The sequence below is a fragment of the Trichomycterus rosablanca genome, chromosome 24, assembly GCF_030014385.1.
Source record: "Trichomycterus rosablanca isolate fTriRos1 chromosome 24, fTriRos1.hap1, whole genome shotgun sequence".
NCBI classification, from domain to species: Eukaryota; Metazoa; Chordata; class Actinopteri; order Siluriformes; family Trichomycteridae; genus Trichomycterus; species Trichomycterus rosablanca.
Window position 1 is genome coordinate 10,440,055 of NC_086011.1, and position 23,531 is coordinate 10,463,585.

At 40.4% G+C, this 23,531-nt stretch overlaps 1 protein-coding gene across 1 annotated transcript in view; it reads left to right on the forward strand.

Moving 5' to 3' along the window:
• Positions 1-282: 282 nt before the first annotated feature.
• The window catches only part of slc6a14 (solute carrier family 6 member 14), a 31,495-nt gene continuing 8,246 nt past the window's right edge, over positions 283-23,531 (forward strand). The window contains exons 1-9 of the mRNA XM_062986381.1: positions 283-366; positions 8,124-8,265; positions 9,816-9,947; positions 11,619-11,774; positions 13,977-14,106; positions 19,121-19,253; positions 19,448-19,588; positions 20,561-20,789; positions 22,237-22,362. Coding sequence (XP_062842451.1) covers positions 286-366; positions 8,124-8,265; positions 9,816-9,947; positions 11,619-11,774; positions 13,977-14,106; positions 19,121-19,253; positions 19,448-19,588; positions 20,561-20,789; positions 22,237-22,362 — 1,270 coding nt within the window. The 5' untranslated portion in view covers positions 283-285. The remainder of the gene's footprint in view (positions 367-8,123; positions 8,266-9,815; positions 9,948-11,618; positions 11,775-13,976; positions 14,107-19,120; positions 19,254-19,447; positions 19,589-20,560; positions 20,790-22,236; positions 22,363-23,531) is intronic.

A 23,531-nucleotide genomic window follows, 5' to 3' on the forward strand; every position in this document is an offset into this window, starting at 1 on the left:
GCGGCAAAGTAGTACCTTTGAATAAATAACAAGTTAACAGCTAACTAATGGGCAAGACTATTTTACACTGAATGCTTTTTAATGACCTTTTGTTGAGTTATTAAGTAATAAGCTGGTCTTCTTGAAATGTGTTAATATTCCTGTGTTAATGTCCCATAATGTTGTTATACATTGTCTAACTGAGTGCATGCCCCTATGTAGAGGGAGGAGTGTATGGGTATAAAATGCCATGCTTCAGAGTGCTCTTTACAGTCCTGTTTATGTTGAGAGCACCCTTTATTTAGCATGAGGAAATACGGCTTGAACAAAATTACAGATTTAGTCTTCAAAAACTCTGTCACGCCTGATAAGGTAAGAAATACTTTTATTTGTGTATGAACTTTTATATAGCTTTTTGGTGAGATTTTGTGGACATGGTACCTTGTTTCAAAAAGCAAGTTCCATAGAGACATAATATAACATGTTTGGTATGAAGGAACTCCAGTGGTATACACACAACCCTGACCTCATGATCTTTGGGATGAATTAAAACATTAATAGCAAGTCAGGCGTTCTTATCCAACATCAGTGTCTGACCATACAGTTAATATTTTGACTAAATGGGCCCAAAATTCCCACAGAAACACAGAAAATAATATTGTGGAAAGGCTTGCCTAAAAAGTTGAGGATCTTATTTTATCAAGTGCTAGGAGGTTCTTGAAGTATCTTGCTTGCATATTGTTTTATTCATATTTAATAATTTATCATATTTAATAATAATAATGTTTAATAATTTAAGTCTGTGAAATGTAGGGGTTATTTTAAAAGCCTGTATTTCTTAAATTATTTATTATTATTATTATTATTATTAGATTGCATATTTTTAACAGATCCCAGGGATTTTCTGGAGATTTTCTGATTCACAAGAATCTCAGCTAAGTGTTTCATTTTGGTAACAGGCCATTTTATTTTGCACTTAAGTTTTTATATTATTTATTTTATTTTACTAAGAAACAACAAGCAAACAAAGGGTCAAAATGTAGGTTAGTTTATTTTTCCACTGATTGAGACCATAAATTCACTTGCTGCTCACACTCTCATACTAAACTACACAGCAAAAAACTATGAACTCATAGTTACTTTTTGTCTAATTTAAAAACACTTATGGATTCAAATGCTTAATATTATTTTAATTGTTATTGTAAAACAAATTGGTATATTTAAGTAAACCGTAGTTAGTGACCTGTTATTTAACTAGGTTAACTATTTTACCCATTTTGCCTGTTTTAGACTGTCTGGTTAGTGTTGATAATAAATTTTCAAATGGTGCCACTCAGGTGGCACAGCGGTAAAAACACATGCTGTTCACCAGAGCTGGGATCTCGAATACATCGTATAGAATCTCAGCTCTGCCTGCCGGCTGAGGATGAGCGGCCACATGAACAACGATTGGCCTGTTGTTCAGATATGGGCGGGATTAAGCCGGATGGGGACTCTCTCTCAGACTAGTGTGATTACGACCTCTGCTGGCTGGTTGGTGGCGCCTGCACGGAGATGGGAAAGGAGTGCGGTAGAGGGTGTGGCTCTCCGTACACAGCGCTGTACTGCACTGCACTCGTAAAGTGTAGGTGATAAGATGTTTGATTGCTGTGCACGTGTCAGAGGGGGCGTGGAGCAGCCTCGTCCTCCCCATTCATGAGCAGGGACCAGCATTAGTGAGAGGATGATTGATGGGCAGAAATTGGATGTGCTAAAGTGGGAGAAAAAAAAGAAAAAAAAAATTCAAATGGTTAATGGCCACACAGATAATTGCATTTAACAGTTTAATTGTTAATACTGTTAGTACCACACTTTTATTTATTTTTGCAATGTTTGTGCAACCGATTTTGGTTTAATCTGAACCATTTCCCTGAGATTTCAGGAACGAGGTTAAATGAATACTAACATTAGCCATTTTTAATTTTATACAATTCTGTGATGTTTTACACAATTAGCTACACTTCATGTACAATTATATAACAGAAAGCCCCCATACTTAGGCATGATGTTGACTATTCCTACACAAACCACCATATGGAGCAAAAATCTGCAGTAGCTTTGTTTTAGTTATATTGCAGGAGTTCAAAAGGACACTAGTGCACTGTGACATGGCAACAATCTGGCTGTATGCCAGCAGTGGGTAGTTACCTGCTCTGACCTCCATCCTAACAGCTTAAAGACCCAACCCTCAACCTTGAAGGCTAAGGGCACATTCACAGTGGTGTATAGTAACGAAGTAATAATACTTCGTTACAGTACTTAAGTAGTTTTTTGGAGTACTGTACTTTACTGGAGTATAAAAAAATTCATTAACTTTCACTTTTACTCCACTACATTTCCTAAAGAAATTGTGTACTTTTACTCCGATACATTTGCTGTATGCGAATTCGTTACTCGTTACAACAAAACAAAACGACAAGAATTTTTTAGCTAAATAATGTAAGATGTATGACAGACTGCAGCAGGTTTGGCGAATCTGCGCTTGTAAATTACATCAGCGGTTAAACACATTAATGCGCAGATGCAAACGTTTTCTAAAAGCGCATCGTTCACTCAAAGATACGGAATAATCAGCATTTCAGAATCTCCCCGTCCTACACACTGATGTAGGTTAAGAATGCTAAACAAAGTAAAGCCACAGCACCACTGTTTTTATTATTATTAGCATTAACATTGTTCAGATATCTAGCTACCGATTACATTTGAACCACAAATAAAACGTTTCACTACATTAGTTTGTAATTAATTCAGTGCAGACATGCTGTGTCCCATCATTTTTAAAAACTCACCTACAGACAAATATTTCCTCAGATAACTTCTGTATTACACTGACAGAGGAAACATTCATGGTGCTGAGGAACCCTTTAACCCTTTAATGCTCTCAACAAGAACTCAACTTTCAAAATTTTATGGAGGATTTTTCAGCTGCTGCTTCAGGTTGACACATAAGTTAGAAATGGTGTTTTCTTAAAGTAAGAATACCAATACTTTTTAAGTTTAACACATGCCAATCAGGGAGTAGATACAGCCCAAAAAAGATTATTTAAATACAGCTTATTTTACCCAGCTATTTAGATTTAAACTAATGGTTGAGCAGATCATTAAAGGGTTAAAAGTGCCACACGTTTAGTTAAACTTGCTTGAGTTTTGCTTTTAAATTAATTCTGCCAAAATTCAGTTGTTTTAGGTTATTGGGATATATACAGCATCTATAACTTGAATGTACTACCCAAATCAAAAAAATGGGACAGTATAGAAAATGCAAATAAAATAGATGCAGTGTTTTTTACATTTACATCGACTCTTATTCCATCAACTTCATTCTTAACATACACATACATGCATTTTAAGCTACAACACATTCGAAATAAAGTTGGAACAGGGCAAACCTTTAATTATAAGGTTAAAAAACAACTAAATAATAACCTGATTTCAAACAGGTAATGTGAACAGCTGATTATAATCACAAATTGGCACAGATCATGTTCAGATGGAAGGAAGAAAAAAGCTTGTTAAAATGGTTTACAGGCTTAAAAGAACAATCTTATATTTTTCTAAATGACCGCTTCAGTTTATACTAACAGCATTTACTTTTACTTCTACTTTTAATACTTTAGTACATTTAATATCAAATTACTTTTAATTAGAGATGGGACGATCGATCGGCTATGAATCGGTATCGGCCGATTTTTAATCAAAATATGCTATCGGCGATCGGCCGATATTTCCTAAAAGTAGCCGATCCGATCGTGTGATATATAAAGACCTTGTTAAGTTAACAGCTCAGTGGATTGATCCAGACTTTGAGCTACGAAGCACCAACCATCACATCACCATTCATCAACCATCGTACAGAAACCACAGTGAAAGCTCTTCATGACCTAAAATAACATTATTAATGTTGTGCATCATACATACGATGTAATTTTGCTGATTGTAATATTTACTTTAAAAAGATAATTCAACCCGGTCACATCTGAGTCGATTCTATCAGCACGTTATATAAACTCGTGGTTCACTTTGGTAAATCGTAAGCGGTTCTTACTTGTGATGTACTAGATGAGAACAGAAAACGTTACAGAGCCAATCCGAGGCAAAAGTTTATTCATTAGCAAATTCGTTAGTTCAGGATCATCTGCTGAACTTTTAGCTCCTTAGACGGAACGAGTCTGACTCGGTTACAGATCTGTGGTAATAGCAGTTTAATTAAGCTTTTTAATTAAGCTTTTTAATGTAAGAGAGTCACACAGAATGTTCTGTAGTAGCTGGTGTTTATTTAAAACCACGACATTTAATTAATAACAGTAAACACGGAGAGATAACTGAGAAGAGAAACTTACGCTTCGCGAAAAATGAATCGACTCGTGAATCAATGAATCACTTATAGCGATACTGTGAACAAAGCGTATCTTCTAAAGGCACACACACACGCGCGCGCGCGCACTGCTCCGGTTTATCTTCACTGTGAGGCTCTTTTTAAGTTTGTTTATTTTATTTACTGCTATGCCCCCCCCCCCCCCCGATCGGAATCGGCTATCGGCCGATGTCCCTGAAAGGAGATCGGAGATCGGAATCGGTGCCAAAAACCCCGATCGGTACATCTCTACTTTTAATACTTAAGTACATTAAACATCAGATACTCAAGTAATATTTTAAAAGGTGACTTTTACTTCTATCTAAGTAAATTTCTGGTAAGATACTTGTACTTTTACTCAAGTATGGCCTTCAGGTACTTTATACACCACTGCACATTCACATGAGAAATGGGGTGAAGCCGCCTAAGCTTGCCGCTGCGCTTCCCCGAGCAACACGCACCACACACTTTTTCCGCATTAGGCTTCACCTGACTGAACTTTGACCCAGTTTGCCGCTGACCTTTTTAAAGTGCCTCTAATGAGACAAAATGTTTGATATAAACAATGCTTAACGTGAACAATGCTTGTCGAGGCTTATTGTACTTAACCAACAACCAATAAATTTCATTAGTGGAGAGAAGTTTTTTCTGAGCACCCCAAGCTATAACACAAGTTTAAAAGTGAAAAAATGAAGAAAATACAGCTAAACCTAGATATACAGGGGTTGGACAAAATAACTGAAACACCTGTCATTTTAGTGTGGGAGGTTTCATGGCTAAATTGGACCAGTCTGGTGGCCAATCTTCATTAATTGCACATTGCACCAGTAAGAGCAGAGTGTGAAGGTTCAATTAGCAGGGTAAGAGCACAGTTTTGCTCAAAATATTGCAATGCACACAACATTATGGGTGACATACCAGAGTTCAAAAGAGGACAAATTGTTGGTGCACGTCTTGCTGGCGCATCTGTGACCAAGACAGCAAGTCTTTGTGATGTATCAAGAGCCACGGTATCCAGGGTAATGTCAGCATACCACCAAGAAGGACAAACCACATCCAACAGGATTAACTGTGGACGCAAGAGGAAGCTGTCTGAAAGGGATGTTCGGGTGCTAACCCGGATTGTATCCAAAAAACATAAAACCACGGCTGCCCAAATCACGGCAGAATTAAATGTGCACCTCAACTCTCCTGTTTCCACCAGAACTGTCCGTCGGGAGCTCCACAGGGTCAATATACACGGCCGGGCTGCTATAGCCACACCTTTGGTCACTCGTGCCAATGCCAAACGTCGGTTTCAATGGTGCAAGGAGCGCAAATCTTGGGCTGTGGACAATGTGAAACATGTATTGTTCTCTGATGAGTCCACCTTTACTGTTTTCCCCACATCCGGGAGAGTTACGGTGTGGAGAAGCCCCAAAGAAGCGTACCACCCAGACTGTTGCATGCCCAGAGTAAAGCATGGGGGTGGATCAGTGATGGTTTGGGCTGCCATATCATGGCATTCCCTTGGCCCAATACTTGTGCTAGATGGGCGCGTCACTGCCAAGGACTACCGAACCATTCTGGAGGACCATGTGCATCCAGTGGCGGTGCCGTGTATCAGGATGACAATGCACCAATACACACAGCAAGACTGGTGAAAGATTGGTTTGATGAACATGAAAGTGAAGTTGAACATCTCCCATGGCCTGCACAGTCACCAGATCTAAATATTATTGAGCCACTTTGAGGTGTTTTGGAGAAGCCAGTCAGGAAACGTTTTCCTCCACCAGCATCACGTAGTGACCTGGTCACTATCCTGCAAGAAGAATGGCTTAAAATCCCTCTGACCACTGTGCAGGACTTGTATATGTCATTTCCAAGACAAATTGACGCTGTATTGGCCGCAAAAGGAGGCCCTACACCATACTAATAAATTATTGTGGTCTAAAACCAGGTGTTTCAGTTATTTTGTCCAAAGCCTGTATGTGGATGCTTTCAGAGAGGATTTAATGTTTATTTCACACAAATGTATATTCGTGTCATGGTGCACTTTGATGACATTTTACCACACCGCTCAAGCCAAGCGCTGAACAAAGCAGCAGTTTGCGCTTAAACTTGCCCTTCTATTTGTATTCTCAGGCCAGATAGGTTACACCCTTGTAAGGATCAAGACCTAGACTATACAAGCGCAATGACACATATTAGCAAATAGTATGTAACAAACAGAGCAAGTTAACATGGATCCTCTTACATCCTCCCTCAAATTGACTTTGAATATAGTTCTGGCTACAGACATTCCCACACATTATGTTTTACTGCCTTTCCAGTCAAAATCTAAACCAGGACTAATAAATTCTTTGCTTACTAAAATAATTTTATCACATAACTGCTAATCCTAATGAAAATAAACATTGTGAGTAAACATTTAATAATAGTATAAGGATCACACTACAACTGACAGCTATTAATAAAAATAATTATAAGCAGGTTAAAAACAAAGGCCTCTGCAAAATATCTTATCTTGTTCTGTGACATTCAATGTATTATTAACACCTTCTTCTGTTATATATTAAAATAATTAAAGGTAATCATTTAAAAACAACTTTATGTGGCAATATATAGTTAAGTTATATAGTTATATATAGTTAATATATAAGGCTTTTCCCACTCGTGCACTAATCCAGGTCTATAAAAATACAGTTTAGTGTAGAAAAACTCGTATGGGTGCCCAGGTGGCGCAGCGGGATATTCCGCTAGCACACCAGCGCGAGATTCTAAACCCCTCGGCTCGTTGCCACCGGTCGGCTAGGCGCCACCTAGCGGGCATAATTGGCATTGCCTGCAGCAGACACGTTTCTGCTAAGGCGGGATGACTATGACTATGTGGGTGGGGTCTTCAAACGCTGTGTAAGGACCCTGATTGGCAGATAGAGAGGCACCTGTGCAGAGTGCATAGGTGAAAAAAGGTTCCGCAAAGGGCTGCACGTGGGTCGGAGGAGGCGTGAGCAGCAATATACCCACCTTGACTGCAATCAGGGATCCCAAAGCAGCACAAGACAAATTGACTACACTAAATTGGGAGAAAATGCATAAATAAAATTAAAAAAAATGAAGAAAAAAAACTCCTTCTCCTGCACAGACCCTTGTTTAAAAAAAAAGTTCCAGAAGAGTGGAGGCTCGGTGTTGTAGCCACAAACATATTAATGCATATATTTTAAGAATGTGATGCACAAGCTCATACATTTTGCCAAACAGTATAATAATACAAACTAAATATCTTATAAAGATCCACGGGGCTCATGTGGCACAGCAGGAAAACACAATACCACACCATAGCTGACATCTTGATCTTGTGAACTTGTGAATCTCTGCTCTGCTACTGGCAGCCTGGGCGCCCACAACTAATGCAATTACGACCTCTGCTGGCTGATCAGTGGTGCCCGCACAGAGATGAGTGATAACGGAGATCAATGAGTGACTCTCCGTATGCTATACTGAGCTCCATATGACCTTGCCTCATGCAGGTGAAAAGATGCACTCGGCTACTGCACGTGTCAAAGTGGCATGTGTTAGTCACGGCTCTCCTTGGTCCGGAAGTGAAATGCAATCGCATAATTCAGTGCAACTAGACTTGGAACATAATTGGGGGAAAATGCTAAAAAAATAAAATGAAAAAAAGAATCCATGATCAATTTTCCTATTGTCTCTTGAAAAAACATTTTTTTATGTTTTGATGTAGGAAGATAGTATATGTGAGATCCCAAACTCCCATGTGAACAGCAAAGATGAAAATGCAGAAAGAGGAAACTGGAGTAGTAAGAAGGAATATCTCCTGTCTATGATTGGATATGCAGTCGGACTGGGAAATGTGTGGAGATTCCCATATTTAACATATAAGCATGGAGGGGGTAAGTAATAATGTTTCATACTACAATGCACTCATTTGACCAGTGTATTTATGTCTAGTTATATAAAAAACATTCAAATTATATAAGGATGTATAACCTTTACATTCCTATCCTATTTGCTTTAAATGAAGTCTTTATCAGTTGCGTGATACAGCAAATGAACACAGGAAAAGGATTTTTTGTTAATCTTATTTGTCTTATCACAACTATCAACCCCTACACAATGCTGATCCTAAAACTACTGAAGTTGGGTTACAACATGATTACACCATTGGAAACACAATAGCAACACTTAATTTGCTTTACCTATGATTTGTTATATAAACACCACCCAGAGACAAAGGTGTTAAAGGTGTGTTGCAACCTTGGCGAAAATTAAGGAGCTGTGACAAAAGCTGAAAGTAGATCATTGCATTGCACCAAAACAATGGGTATGAGAAGAACATTTCTAGAGACACTATTGGAAGTATTGTGTTGAAGTTCTAAACTTTGGATGTAACAGTAAACCTACTTGACCATGAAAGAACGCTCATAATTTCATCCAGCAATCTGGTCAGGAAAATGAAGAAAAACCCTGCAAAAAGACTTGCAAGATGACCCTGATGAAGGCTGGGACAAATGTGTTCAAGGCAACCATAAGAAAGACAACCAAGGACTTCATAGCCACACTCCACAATGCTCGGTTCGGGCAATGCGTGGATTTATAGGTGGGATCTAGAAAAGGGAATTCATGCCATCTCTGGGGTAATCTGCTCTCCCGGGTCAGTCCCAGTGCAGGCTCAAAATGCTGTGACACAGGGGGGAGTTCCCAGAAAGATTCAAATACTGGCATGGCACCCTTGCAAAAAAAATAATAAAACAGCCCAGACTGAGCAAGCCAATATCAAGGTTTCACTGAAATAGCAAGTTTGGCAGACAGGGGAACTGTAAAATATAGAAAAACTTCCACCTGGAGCGAATTATTGCTTATTATTCCACCTGGGGCGAATTATTATAGGCGCAGATGTTTGTCAATCAAGAGAAACTGACAGAACAATCATCTGTGCCCAGCCCCCCTCCGGCAGCCAAAAAGGCAACACAGAAGGACTCTTAACATGACTCACTACCAATTTTTTTTATTAGATGAGCCATGCTCCAGGAGTTAAATTTTTTTTCCATTTTATTTATGCATTTTCTCCCAATTTAGTGTAGTAAATTTGTCTTCCACTGGTGGGGGATCCCTGATTGCAGTCCAGGTGGGTATATTGCTGCTCACACCTCCTTCGACCCACACGCAGCCCTTAGCGGAAACCTTTTTCACCTATGCACTCTGCACAGGCGCCTCTCTATCTGCCAATCAGGGTCATTACATCCCGCCCTAGCAGAACCATGTCTGCCCATTAGATGGCGCCCAGCCGACTGGTGGCAACGCCGAGTTTCGAACCGAGGAGTTCAGAATCTCAGCGCTGGTGTGCTAGTGAAATATCTCGCTGCGCCACCTGGGCGCCAGGAGTTGAATATTTACAACTATATTGCAACTATATAATAACATCCTTACTTTTATTTTTAAGGGGCTTTCCTGATTCCCTATGTGCTCATGTTGGCTGTTGCGGGGCTACCACTGTTTTTCTTAGAGAGCTCCTTTGGACAATTCTGCAGTCAAGGACCTATTAACACATGGAGAGCTGTGCCAATATTGCAAGGTCAGTAAAATAAAAGCATTTTTGATTACATAATGATGAGGTTTGTTCTTGGATTTTTTTTGTCTGACTTTTATAAATAGGTACTTGAATACGACGGCGGATTAGGGCCTTTATAAAAAAAAAACAGTTTTGATTTTGAGAATAAAGTTGTATAAGTTTCAATTTTGAGAATAAAGGTAAAATGATTATGAGAATATAGTCGAAATTATTTCAAGATTAAAGTCAAAATGATTATGAGAATAAAGTCGAAATATTATTACCACAGAGCAGCCATTGTAGGCTTGTCAGTTTAGAGAAGCAAGGGTCTCAGTACCTGGATCGTCATGCAAGCGCTGAGGGCAGCCTCCAATGCTGTTACTGTGGTTATCCAATAACCTGCGATTACTTTTGGGTGGTTGTTTGTATTGTACGCTTCCATCCACATGACATGATGACTAAACCCGTCAATGCAACCATTTATAGCGATACCATACGGCTTTAGTTTATCATACAAGTCCATAAGACTCTGTCGGTTAAAGTACTGGCATCGACGCAAAAGCAGAGCGCACCGGTGGTGCATGTTCTTCTAAATAAACACAGTTTATTGCAAAGCCATTTCACCATCCTTACGCTAATAACAATTTGGTACTTTTCTGCATTAATGCTGCCATCACAGAAGTGTAAATGACCTTTGCCAAGGGCACTGACACAGCCCCAAACCATGACAGACCCTGGCTTTTGGACTTGTTGCTGATAACAGTCTGGATGGTCCTTTTCATCTTTGGTCTGGAGCACACAGCGTCCATTTTTTTCCAAAAAGGACCTGAAATGCTGATTCATCTGACCACAAAACATGTTTCCACTGTGTGATGGTCCATCCTAGATGCCTCCGAGCCCAGAGAAGTTGATGCCACTTCTGGACATGGTTAACATAAGGCTTCTTTTTTGCACAGTAAAGTTTTAAGTGACATTTGTGCATGTAACTCCGTATTGTAGTGCTTGACAAAGGTTTGCCAAAGTAATCCCTCACCCATGTGGTTATATCAGCTATTGTTGAGTGGCGGTTCTTGATGCAGTGCCTTCTGAGGGATCAAAGATCATGGGCGTTCAGCTTAAGCTTGTGCCCTTGGCCTTTAAACACTGAAATTCCTCCTGATTCCTTGAATAGTTTAATGATATTATGCACTGTAGAGAGAAATATGCAAATCCTTTCCAATCTTTCTTTGAGGTTCATTGTTTTTAAACATTTCAATAATTTTCTCACACATTTATTGACAAACTGGAGATCCTCTGATCATCTTTGCTCATCAAAAACTCCAAACCATGATTACAATCACCTGTTGACATCACCTGTTTGAATTCACATAATTATTTAGTTTTTTTTACCTCATTACTAGCCCTATATTGCCACCGTCCCAACTTTTTTTGGAATGTGTTGCAGGCCTGAAATGCAGGAATGGATGTTTATTAATAAATTAAATGAAGTTAAGCAGACAAAACATGAAATATCTTGGGCTCAAACTGTCTGCAATTAAAAAAAGAAGTCAACGTAATGTAAGGAACACTGCATTTTTTTTTTATTTGCATTTTCCATACTGTCCCAACTTTTTCTGATTTGGGGTTGTATTTCCAGCTCTGCAGGTTAACAGTAATTAACAGTAAGACTGACTCAATGTTTGTGTTTTTTTTTAGGTGTTGGAATTACTATGATGCTGGTTAGCACTTTTGTGTCAATCTACTACAATGTCATTATTGCATATAGCCTCTACTACCTGTTCGCATCACTTCGGCGCACACTGCCATGGAGCAGCTGCACAAGCTGGTCTGATTGTAACAGCACTACTTGGGGTTTGTATTTTAATAGTTTCAGTAACTATTGTGTGACATCAATTGTGCTATTGTGCTAACCCGGATTGTATCCAAAAAACATAAAACCACGGCTGCCCAAATCACGGCAGAATTAAATGTGCACCTCAACTCTCCTGTTTCCACCAGAACTGTCCGTCGGGAGCTCCACAGGGTCAATATACACGGCCGGGCTGCTATAGCCAAACCTTTGGTCACTCGTGCCAATGCCAAACGTCGGTTTCAATGGTGCAAGGAGCGCAAATCTTGGGCTGTGGACAATGTGAAACATGTATTGTTCTCTGATGAGTCCACCTTTACTGTTTTCCCCACATCCGGGAGAGTTACGGTGTGGAGAAGCCCCAAAGAAGCGTACCACCCAGACTGTTGCATGCCCAGAGTGAAGCATGGCGGTGGATCAGTGATGGTTTGGGCTGCCATATCATGGCATTCCCTTGGCCCAATACTTGTGCTAGATGGGCGCGTCACTGCCAAGGACTACCGAACCATTCTGGAGGACCATGTGCATCCAATGGCGGTGCCGTGTATCAGGATGACAATGCACCAATACACACAGCAAGACTGGTGAAAGATTGGTTTGATGAACATGAAAGTGAAGTTGAACATCTCCCATGGCCTGCACAGTCACCAGATCTAAATATTATTGAGCCACTTTGGGGTGTTTTGGAGAAGCGAGTCAGGAAACGTTTTCCTCCACCAGCATCACGTAGTGACCTGGCCACTATCCTGCAAGAAGAATGGCTTAAAATCCCTCTGACCACTGTGCAGGACTTGTATATGTCATTTCCAAGACGAATTGACGCTGTATTGGCCGCAAAAGGAGGCACTACACCATACTAATAAATTATTGTGGTCTAAAACCAGGTGTTTCAGTTATTTTGTCCAACCCCTGTACATACATAAAGTTCCATAAGGGCATTTAACTTTGTGGCATAGCTTACAAAATGTACATGTTGGAAGTGCCTGGTGCTCTCAGATTAGCTTTGGCACAAAATGAAGAAAAAAATGTCCCCCCCCCAGTTTTTTTCCCTAATCTAGTCACATCCAGCTTCACAACTGACACACGCCCCCTCTGAAATGTGATTAGTACGACTGCCTCTTTTCATATGGGGACCAGCCTTGTGCACGGAGAGCCACACCCTGATCAGCATTATTCCCCAACTCTGTGCAGGCGCCATCAATCAGCCAGCAGAGGTCGTAATTGTACCAGTTATGAGGAACCCTGGTCCAGCTTACCCACCCTGTGAACAACAGTCAATCGTTGTTCATGTGGCCGCCCAGCCCAGCCGGATGGCCTCAGCTGAGATTTGATACGATGTATTTAAGATCCCAGCTAAGCGGCACCAATATTTATTATTGATTATATGGACATTGAAAACAGAATGTCCTTTCTTGTAAGGCAGCTTCCAATCCCATAACTTTGTAAGTTTGATTCATTATAAACAGTTCCCAGCAGCTTTTTTGTCCTGTGATGGACTGGCGACCTGTCCAGTGTAGTTCATGAATTTCACCCAGTGAATCAGACCACCGCGACCCTGAATCGGATGAAGCGGTGGTAGAACAGACAATGAATGAAGAAATGAAAAAGGCTAATGTTTCAGTATATTTCAGTACATCCTTCAGCAGAAAAAAGAAAAGCTGCCCAATTTATCCATTTACTTTCACGAATCTTGGTTGGGGTTGCAGTGGGACCAGTGCCTCCCAGAAACTAGGACCACAAGGCATGAATACACAATAGAATGTACACACACATTATCCACATTATCTGCATATTTTGGGAGGTGGGAAGCAACTGGAGTACCCAGAGAAAACCCACACGGACAGGGGGAACATGCAAAGCTAATCAAAGACGGTGCTCGCAGGCGAGGATCATCCTTCTTAGGATATCTATTAGGATATCTATTTTCATATGCAGTCAATTAAGTGTTCATGCCATTGCTAACATTACATAAGATTTACAACATTTCTGTTTTTAAGTGGCATCTTTGGTTCTCAAATTAAACTTAGTAATATTTTGGAAACATCTCTGTCTAAATAAATATGTTTGTTTTTTTTGTAATGCATAGACCTGTTAAAATGTTAGTTGGATTGCCTCGCCCTGCCTTGATTTCTTCACCAGCATAAAAATAAACAACTGAATTAATAAGTCAATAAAAAACTTAATTACTTTCTTTCTCTTAACAGACCTGTGCAGTAAATCTTACAACTTGACTTCCAATGCTACAAACATAAGCCAGGTGGTTGATGGGAATCTGAACTGTTCCGATTTCTCAGTTAATGTGCAATCGCAGAGCTTCAGTGAGCAGTACTGGGAGTGAGTGTTCTTTCTGTCAGTCTGTACACTACAAAGCAGAACATACACTGTTTGGCCATATGCATGTGGATACCCCGACCGTGAGCTTGTTGGACACCCCATTTCAAAAGATTTCCATGAGGTTTTGAAATTTGTCTGTGAGAATTTGTGCTCATTCAGTCTAAAGATTCATGATTTATGAGGTGAAACACTGATTTCAGACCAGATGGCATGTTACAGTTCAGAGGTACTGGCTTGTGTTAAATTGTTGTGCGTAAGTATAATGACAATAGGGTTCTAGCTATCTTTTAAAAATACAACACCTCATTCCCCAGCACCATATTTAGGAGAACATACAAACTCCACACATAAAAGAACCACACTGCTCCAGATGGGAATCGAACCCAGGACCTTCTTGCAGTGAGGTGACAGTGCTACCCACCTAGCCTCCCATGGTTGTTCAATTGATTTGAGATTTGGTAACTGTAAAGGCTATATATTTACCTACCTGGCAGAGGTGAGACCATGATCTAGAAGGTGGTTCACCCAGGGCGAGGCTCAACCATTGCACCTTGTGACCTCTGTGAATTCACCTTTACTGCATAATTTCTGATAGAAAATGTACATGACAGTGGTAGCCTAGTGGGTAGAGCGCTGGACTATCAATTGAACGGTTGCAGGTTTGAATGATAGCTATGCTTTGCAGCCACTGTTAGGCCCCTAACCCTCTGGGCTCTGACCCCAGTTCCCAAACAAGCCAAAATATGTGAATAAAATATGGTATTGCACACCTAAATATGTATATATATATATAACAAATAAAAGCAATTTATTCTATAACATGTATTTATATGTTTTGAATACTCAAGCTACACAATGGTCTACATAGTTATAGATACACTGATCAGCCATAACATTAAAACCACCTCCTTGTTTCTACACTCACTGTCCATTTTATTTACATTTACATTTACATTTTCAGCATTTAGCAGACGCTCTTATCCAGAGCGACTTACAGAAGTGCTTCTATAGTGAACATTTCATTTCTCAAGTTTAGGTAAACAACAGTCGAAGAACACAAATCTGCTAAAACCTGTTAGAACCAAAGTGGCCTTTTTTTTTTTTTTTTTTTTTTTTTTTTTTTTTTTGAAATGGAAAATATTGGAATAAAGTGTTATTTAAGTACAAGTCAAATAAGTACAAGTTAAATAAGTACAAGTCAGCCTAAGTGTTTAGTAAAAAGGTGGGTTTTTAATCGTTTTTTAAAGACAGCAAGAGACTCAGATGTTCGGACAGACAGAGGAAGTTCGTTCCACCATTTGGGCGCTAGAACAGAGAAGAGCCTTGATGCTTGTCTTCCTTTAGTCCTGGATGGAGGCTCAAGTCGAGCGAGACTAGAGGCTAGGAGGTTGCGTGGTACAGAGCGGGGTTTGATTAGACCCCGAAGGTAGCTTGGGGCTGGTCCTTTTTTGGCTTTGTAGGCGAGCGTCAGTGTTTTAAACTGAATGCGTGCAGCTACAGGAAGCCAGTGAAGAGAATGCAGCAGTGGGGTGATGTGGCAGTGTTTGGGTTGGTTAAAAACCAGACGGGCAGCTGCATTTTGAATGAGCTGTAAGGGTTTAATCGTGGACATGGGAGCTCCAGCCAGAAGGGAGTTGCAGTAGTCCAACCGTGAGATTACAAGTAATTGCACCAGAATCTGAGTAGCTTCCCTGGACAGAAATGGACGAATCTTCCTGATGTTGTACAGGAGAAACCGACACGCTCTTGTCATGTTGGCTATATAAGGAGAGAATGTCAGCTGGTTATCAAGAACAACACCAAGACTTCTTACCTTATCAGATGGTCTGATCTGGGAGTCATCCAGAGAAATGACTAGGTCCTGGGTTGGAGACTGGTCTCCAGGAATGAGCAACATCTCTGTCTTGCAGGGATTAAGTTTTAGATGATGAGCCGACATCCATTGTGAGATATCTCGCAGACATGCTGAGATGCGAGCTGAGACTTGCGTGTCTGAAGGAGGGAATGACAGAACGAGCTGAGTGTCATCTGCATAGAAGCCATGGGAGGCTATGACCTTGCCCAGAGAGCGGGTGTAGATAGAGAAAAGAAGTGGGCCGAGTACAGAGCCCTGAGGAACACCGGTTGAGAGAGTGCATGGGGGAGATATGGATCCCCTCCATGACACTTGGTAGGAGCGCCCTTCTAGGTAGGAGGCCATCCATTGCCATGCTGAACCTGTTACTCCAAGGTTGGAGAGAGTGGTCAGGAGAATGCTGTGATTCACTGTGTCGAAGGCCGCAGAGAGGTCAAGAAGAATAAGGACAGATGACAGTTTGGCTGCATGAAGCTTCTCAGTAACCGTTACAAGAGCTGTTTCCGTAGAATGCGCTGCCTTGAAGCCAGACTGGTACTGATCGTGGAGATCATTCTGAGTAAGAAAGGCAGATAGTTGGTTATAGACAGCACGTTCAAGAATCTTTGATAGAAAAGAGAGGAGTGAGACAGGTCTGTAGTTGTTAATGTCTGTAGTGTCTAGTGTAGGTTTCTTAAGAAGGGGAATGACCTGAGCTTTCTTAAAAGCAGTAGGGACAACACCTGATGTCAGGGAGTTGTTGATGATGGGTGTGATGAAGGGGATTAGGTCCTGTGAGATGTCTTTGAGGATGGTGGATGGTATAGGGTCAAGTGTGCATGTAGTGGGATTGCTAGATGAGAGGAGCTGTGTAACCTCATCCATGGTGAGTGGGGTGAAGCTGGTGAGTGTGTTGGTGGGTTGAGGGTCAGTTGAAAGTGGGTCAGTCGGAGAGAAGGATTGATTGATTTTGTCGATCTTGTCCTGAAAGAATGTTGAAAAGTCAGTAGCAGTGAGAGAGGCAGAAGGGGGAGGAGGAGGAGGGTTTAGAAGAGAGGAAAAGATAGCATGAAGCTTACGTGGGTCAGCAGAAGGTTGTTCAAGCTTGGCTTTGTAAAAAGATGTTTTTGTAGCAGTCACGTCAGATGAGAACCTGGACAGCAGATCGTGGTAGGAGTGGAGATCAACACTGAGCTTAGATTTCCTCCACTTTCTCTCAGCTGCCCTTAATTCTCTTCTGTTGCTGCGCAGTGCATCTGAAAGCCAAGGAGCAGGGTGAGAAGGTTTACCTCGTTTGAGGGTAGGAGGACAGAGCTGATCGAGGGATGTTGAAAGAGAAGAGAGTAGAGTATTAGTTGCAGAGTTGAGTGGAAGGGTAGCAAGAATGTCAGGGTTAGGTAGTGAAGTTAGGATGGTGGAGATCAACAGGGAGGAAGATAAAGAGTGAAGATTGGGGCGTGTTGTAAGGGTGAAAGTGTGGTTGGAGGTAGGAAGAGTTGGGAGACAGAGAGAGAAGGACACAAAGTGATGGTCAGAGACGTGGAGTGGGGTGACAGTGAGGTCCAGAACAGAAGTTGGACGACTGAAGACAAAGTCCAGAAGATTACCTCCTTTGTGTGTCGGAGGGCTGTGATTAAAGAGGAGGTCGAAAGATGAAAGAAGAGGAAGAAGACATGAGGACTGAAGTGTAGGGAGATTAAAGTCACCAAGAAGAGTCAGAGGAGTTCCATCTGAAGGGAAAAATCTCAGAAGAACATCCAGCTCTTCTATGAAGTCTCCCAATGAGCCAGGTGGTCTGTAAATGACAATGATATGAAGAGTAATCGGAAAAGTAACAGTAATAGCATGAAATTCAAAAGATGAAATTTTAAGGTGAGAAACATTCACAGTAGTGAATTGCCATTTCCTGGTCAGGAGCAAACCTGTACCTCCACCCCTACCAGATCCTCTCGGTGTATGAGAGAAGGTGTAGGCAGAGGATAAGGCTGCTAGTGTTGCTGAGTTCTCGGTGGTGATCCGCGTCTCAGTCAGTGCCAGGAAGTCAGGGCTGTGAGAAAGTGCAAAAGCTGAGATAAAGTCAGCTTTCTGGACGGCTGATTGACAGTTCCAGACCCCACCTACCACCACTGTTTGAGACTGTTGCAACAGTTGGGGGTAGATGAGGTTGCTGGCGTTGCTGTTCCTATAATGTGCCCTCTGATGTCTGCAGGGTCTGTGAGATATAAGCACAGGAATGTTTGAGTAGCACATGCTGAGAAAAAAAGTTTGATAGATTGAACAATGTCAGAGACTGATAGTACTTACCCAAGTTAGTTTAGATTAGTAGAAAAAAAACCTAGTGATAGAGAAGACCAGCTTTAATTTTATACTAAGCTTAGCCCTGCCCCTCAATTCACACCTAAGCCTCTAACAACAGGTCTAACAACAGTCACCTGATACCACTTTAACCAATCAGCAAAACACAGATTAATGCATCAACAGACTATCTTTTAACAATAGTTAAATGCTACTTCAATTCTAGCAATGTTAATAATCAAAGTTACAAAGACAGGGTCTAGAACAAGTTACAGCAAAAAATATACACTTTAACCAGAAGCTTACCTTACCCAAGAATACAAATGAACACCATAAAGTTACAAGCACATTTTATCAGCTCCACTTACCATTTAGAAGCACTTTGTAGTTCTACAACTACTGACTGTAGTCCATCTGTTTATCTGCTTGCTTTGTTAGCCCCCTTTCATGCTGTTCTTCAATGGTCAGGACTCTCCCAGGACTACTACAGATAGGTATTATTTGGGTGGTGGATCATTCTCAGCACTGCAGTGACATGGACATGGTGGTGGTGTGTTATTGTGTGTTGTGCTGGTATGAGTGGATAAGACACAGCAATGCCGATGGACTTGTTAAACACCTCACTGTCACTGCTGGACTAAGAATAATCCACCAACCAAAAATATATCCAGCCAGCAGCGCCCCGTGGCCAGCGTCCTGTGACCACTGATGAAGGTCTAGAAGATGACCAACAGATGATCAGTGTCAACATATGGAGGCCACTCTCATCATAATACAAATGTCCCCCACAGCAAATGTGTATATATAGAGAATATAGAGTTAAATAGTTTTTGTCAAGATTTCCAGACAAGCTGATTTAGAATAACCACATATGCTGTCATTTAGCCACGTAGCCCTGAGGAGAACTAGCAGTATTGATGAGACAGGACCGGTGGTCTGGCACTTGGCGCTGTGCCTTTTGCTAGGTTGGATACTGATTGCTGCAGCTCTCTTCAAAGGCATCAAGTCTTCTGGGAAAGTAAGTGTTTGTACAAGGTGAGACATTTTTTAAACAATTCAGTTAACATCAGTAACACATTAACCTGATGTATAGACATTGGAATTTGACATGCTAAAAGATTCCAATGCACTGTTGCAAATGTTTGATGGAATTAGATTGAGTTACGGGTGTAAATATTTACCATAATGCCTTTGCAATGTGTTTACCTTCAGGTTGTCTATTTTACGGCATTGTTTCCTTATGTCGTCCTGGTGATCCTGCTAATCCGTGGAGTTACTCTAGAGGGTGCAAGAAATGGAATCGAATACTACATAGGATCCAAGTCTAACCTCACAAAATTGGCAGAGGCTGAGGCAAGTCCAAAAAACTCATTGTCACATTACGCCAATTCAACTGTATCAGCTCCGCTTACCATATAGAAGCACTTTGTAGTTCTACAATTACTGACTGTAGTCCATCTGTTTCTCTACATAAATTTTTAGCCTGCTTTCACCCTGTTCTTCAATGGTCAGGACCCCCACAGGACCACCACAGAGCAGGTATTATTTAGATGGTGGATCATTCTCAGCACTGCAGTGACATGGTGGTGGTGTGTTGGTATGAGTGGATCAGACACAGCAGCGCTGCTGGAGTTTTTAAATACGTGTCCACTCACCGTTTTACTGCTGTTTAAGTTGGTCAACTTTTAGACCTTCATCAGTGGTCACAGGACGCTGCCTACGGGGCACTGTTGGCTGGATGTTTTTGGTTGGTGGACTATTCTCAGTCCAGCAGTGACAGTGATGTGTTTTAAAACTCCAAAAACAGCGCTGCTGTGTCTGATCCACTCATACCAGCACAACACACACTAACACACCACCACCATGTCAGTGTCACTGCAGCGCTGAGAATTATCCACCAAAAAATAATACCTACTCTGTGGTGGTCCTGGAAGAATCCTGATTTTTGAAGAACAGCATAAAAGGGGGCTAACAAAGCATGCAGAGAAACAGATGGACTACAGTCAGTAATTGTAGAACTTCAAAGTGCTTCTATATGGTAGGCGGAGCTAATAAAATGGACAGTGAGTGTAGAAACAAGGAGGTGGTTTTAATGTTATGGCTGATAGTGTGTATTTTTGGTGGTTCTTGAATTACATCTGAGCATAAGGTGAGAGTCGTAGCCTTGTTGTTGTCAATCATAATCATTAGTGATGAATTTTAAGGTCGTGCACCAAGGTCAAATATTGTAGAACTGTGTACAAGTTGCCGCATGTATTTTTACCCAGTAATTGTGTTATGTTTTAAAAATAACTGAAATAACTCAATTTTGTTACAATAATGCAGGTTTGGAAGGATGCAGCTACTCAGATATTCTTCTCCCTATCTATTGCTTGGGGTGGCTTAATGACACTGTCTTCCTACAACAAGTTTTCCAACAACTGCTTTAAAGACTCCATCATTGTCTGCATCACAAACTGCTCCACAAGCATCTTTGCTGGCTTTGCCATATTCTCCATCCTCGGACACATGGCACATGTCTATGGGAAACCAGTTTCAGAGGTTGCAGAAGCTGGTAAGGTTTTTTTCTTTCCTCACAATATAGTTCTTTCTTGATGTCTGAAAAAAGGTTTAGAGAGTTTAGAGCTAGAGTTTAGAGCTTTAGAGAGTATTCACTTTCAAACGATTTTCACACAGATGTCACAAAATCATATGGCCAAAACTCCTGACCTTGATTTTGTTGAGCAAAGTGCAAAGTTTTCTGACCTAAACATCATTGAAAATGACGCCCATAAATATCTCACAATTAGAAACATTCCTAAAGAAAGAATGACATCCTATTCCAAAATCATGGATATTAATGTGAAGGTATCACTATAACATCCTCCAGTCTTCTGTTGGTACTGAACTCTCAATTAATATCCAGTATTTTTACACATGCCATGTGATCATATTGTTCAGGCCTAACAAGCTTGCTTTATGTAGTAAGCTCTACTAAATCTACCAGAAAATTATTGTGTACTACGTCTACTTTTAAAAAGCTATTGCTGCATATTTGTTGAATAATTTTTTAAGTCCAAAAATAATGTAAATCTAATTTTACAACCTTTGCAACAACTAGATCACAACCACATCTACGCCTTTTCCCACTATTAACAAAACACATATTAGAATTCCATCCCTACAAGACAGAAACTTGTAGAATCCCTGCAGCTAAACTTCCCTGGTGAAAAAAAAGTAGACTTAAGTATACTAATATTTAATATGCTATAGTGCACTATAGTGTATTGTTGTCACACTAATGATCAATGCACTTAAAGAGTGCTAAAATGGAACAACTATTTTTGTACTTATTATACTTTAATTGTACAAAAATAATACAAAAGCTTGTCTTTAATTGTTTTAAGTGTACTAAATTGGGACTATTCTTAAGCATATTTAATTTAACTTAAGTATACTACAGCATGTGTATTTAACTAAATATTTTACATACACTTAATGTGAAATTAAAGCACATTTAATCAGTATTCAAAGTGCACTTGAAGTACATTAAAAATATTTTTAAAAATAGCTTTAAATATATTTACTTTAGAGTAAAAATATACTTCCACTTCCTGTCTTTCTAGACCCGATTCTTTAAAGTGCATAGCAATATATTTATCAGCTACGCACTGGTCTCTGTTTTTCGTTTTTTTGGCTTGTAGGAACCATTAATCAGCAGGTTATTAAATCTGATTTAATTAATAAGTCAATTTGATCAGTAATACTAAAGCTATGTTAAATAAACTGTTTAGCATTTTTGTGAGCTCTAGTCACTTAAAAATACACTTGAAATGTATATTTTAACTTTCATCAGTTTCTTATCATCACAAGAGTCATGGGGGTGCTAAAGTTTAACCCAGAGCTCATTAGGTGAAACGCATGGAGACACCTAATAAGTTGTATAATTTTGATGGAGACATTAGTCCAGTGGTATTAATCCATAGAGACTGATATGGTATATTTGTCTGTTCTGTTTTAAGGTTTTGGATTGGCTTTCATTGCTTACCCCGATGCCATTTCCAAACTGCCTGCACCTCCAGTGTGGGCTTTTTTGTTTTTCTTCATGCTGCTACTTCTTGGTCTGGACTCCCAGTTTGGTGGAATAGGTAGGCTTGCTAAGCCTGGAGCACATACATCCAGGATTTCCAAATATGTGAGAAAATTGTTGAAATGTTCTCAAAAAACCACCTCCTTGTTTCTACACTCACTGTCCATTGTATCAGCTCAATTTACCATATAGAAGCACTTTGTAGTTCTACAATTACTGACTGCAGTCCATCTGTTTCTCTGCATGCTTTGTTAGCCCCCTTTCATTCTGTTCTTCAATGGTTAGGACTCTCCCAGGACCACTACAGAGTAGATATTATTTGGGTGGTGGATCATTCTCAGCACTGCAGTGACACTGACATGGTGGTGGTGTTAGTGTGTGTTGTGCTGGTATGAGTGGATAAGACACAGCAGCGCTGCTGGAGTTTTTAAACACTTCATTGTCACTGCTGGACTGAGAATAGTTCACCAACCAAAAACATCCAGCCAACAGCGCCCCGTGGGCAGCGTCCTGTGTCCACTGATGAAGGTCTAGAAGATGAGCGGCTCAAACAGCAGCAATGGATGAGCAATCATCTCTGAGTTTACATCTACAAGGGGGACCAACTAGGTAGGAGTGTCTAACAGAGTGGACAGTGAGTGGACACGGTATTTAAAAACTCCAGCAGCGCTGCTGTGTCTGATCCACTCATACCAGCACAACACACCACCACCATGTCATTGTCACTGCAGTGCTGAGAATGACCAACCACCTAAATAATACCTGCTCTGTGATGGTCTTGTGGGGGTCCTAACCATTGAAAAACAGAGTAAAAGCAGGCTAAAAAAATATGTAGAGAAACAGATGGACTACAGTCAGTAATTGTAGAACTACAAAGTGCTCCTCTATGGTAAATGGAGCTGATAAAATGGACAGTGAGTGTAGAAACAAGGAGGTGGTTTTAATGTTATAATATATAACACTTTATATTTATACACTCCTGGGATTGGCCATCACACAATGGAAACTATATGGTCAGATGAATAAGGGAAAAATAGACACTTACTTTGTAAGTGGACCATCCAGACTGTAATCAGCAAGTGGCTTTAAATTTAAAACAGTCTTAATTAATCTTAGTCTTAAAATAATTTAGTAAATGTACCTCTTATTTTAAATTATTGAGCTCTATCATTTTGCATTACACTACCTCTTACCAAGCAATTTCTAGATGGTTCAGGTGCAGTTTGT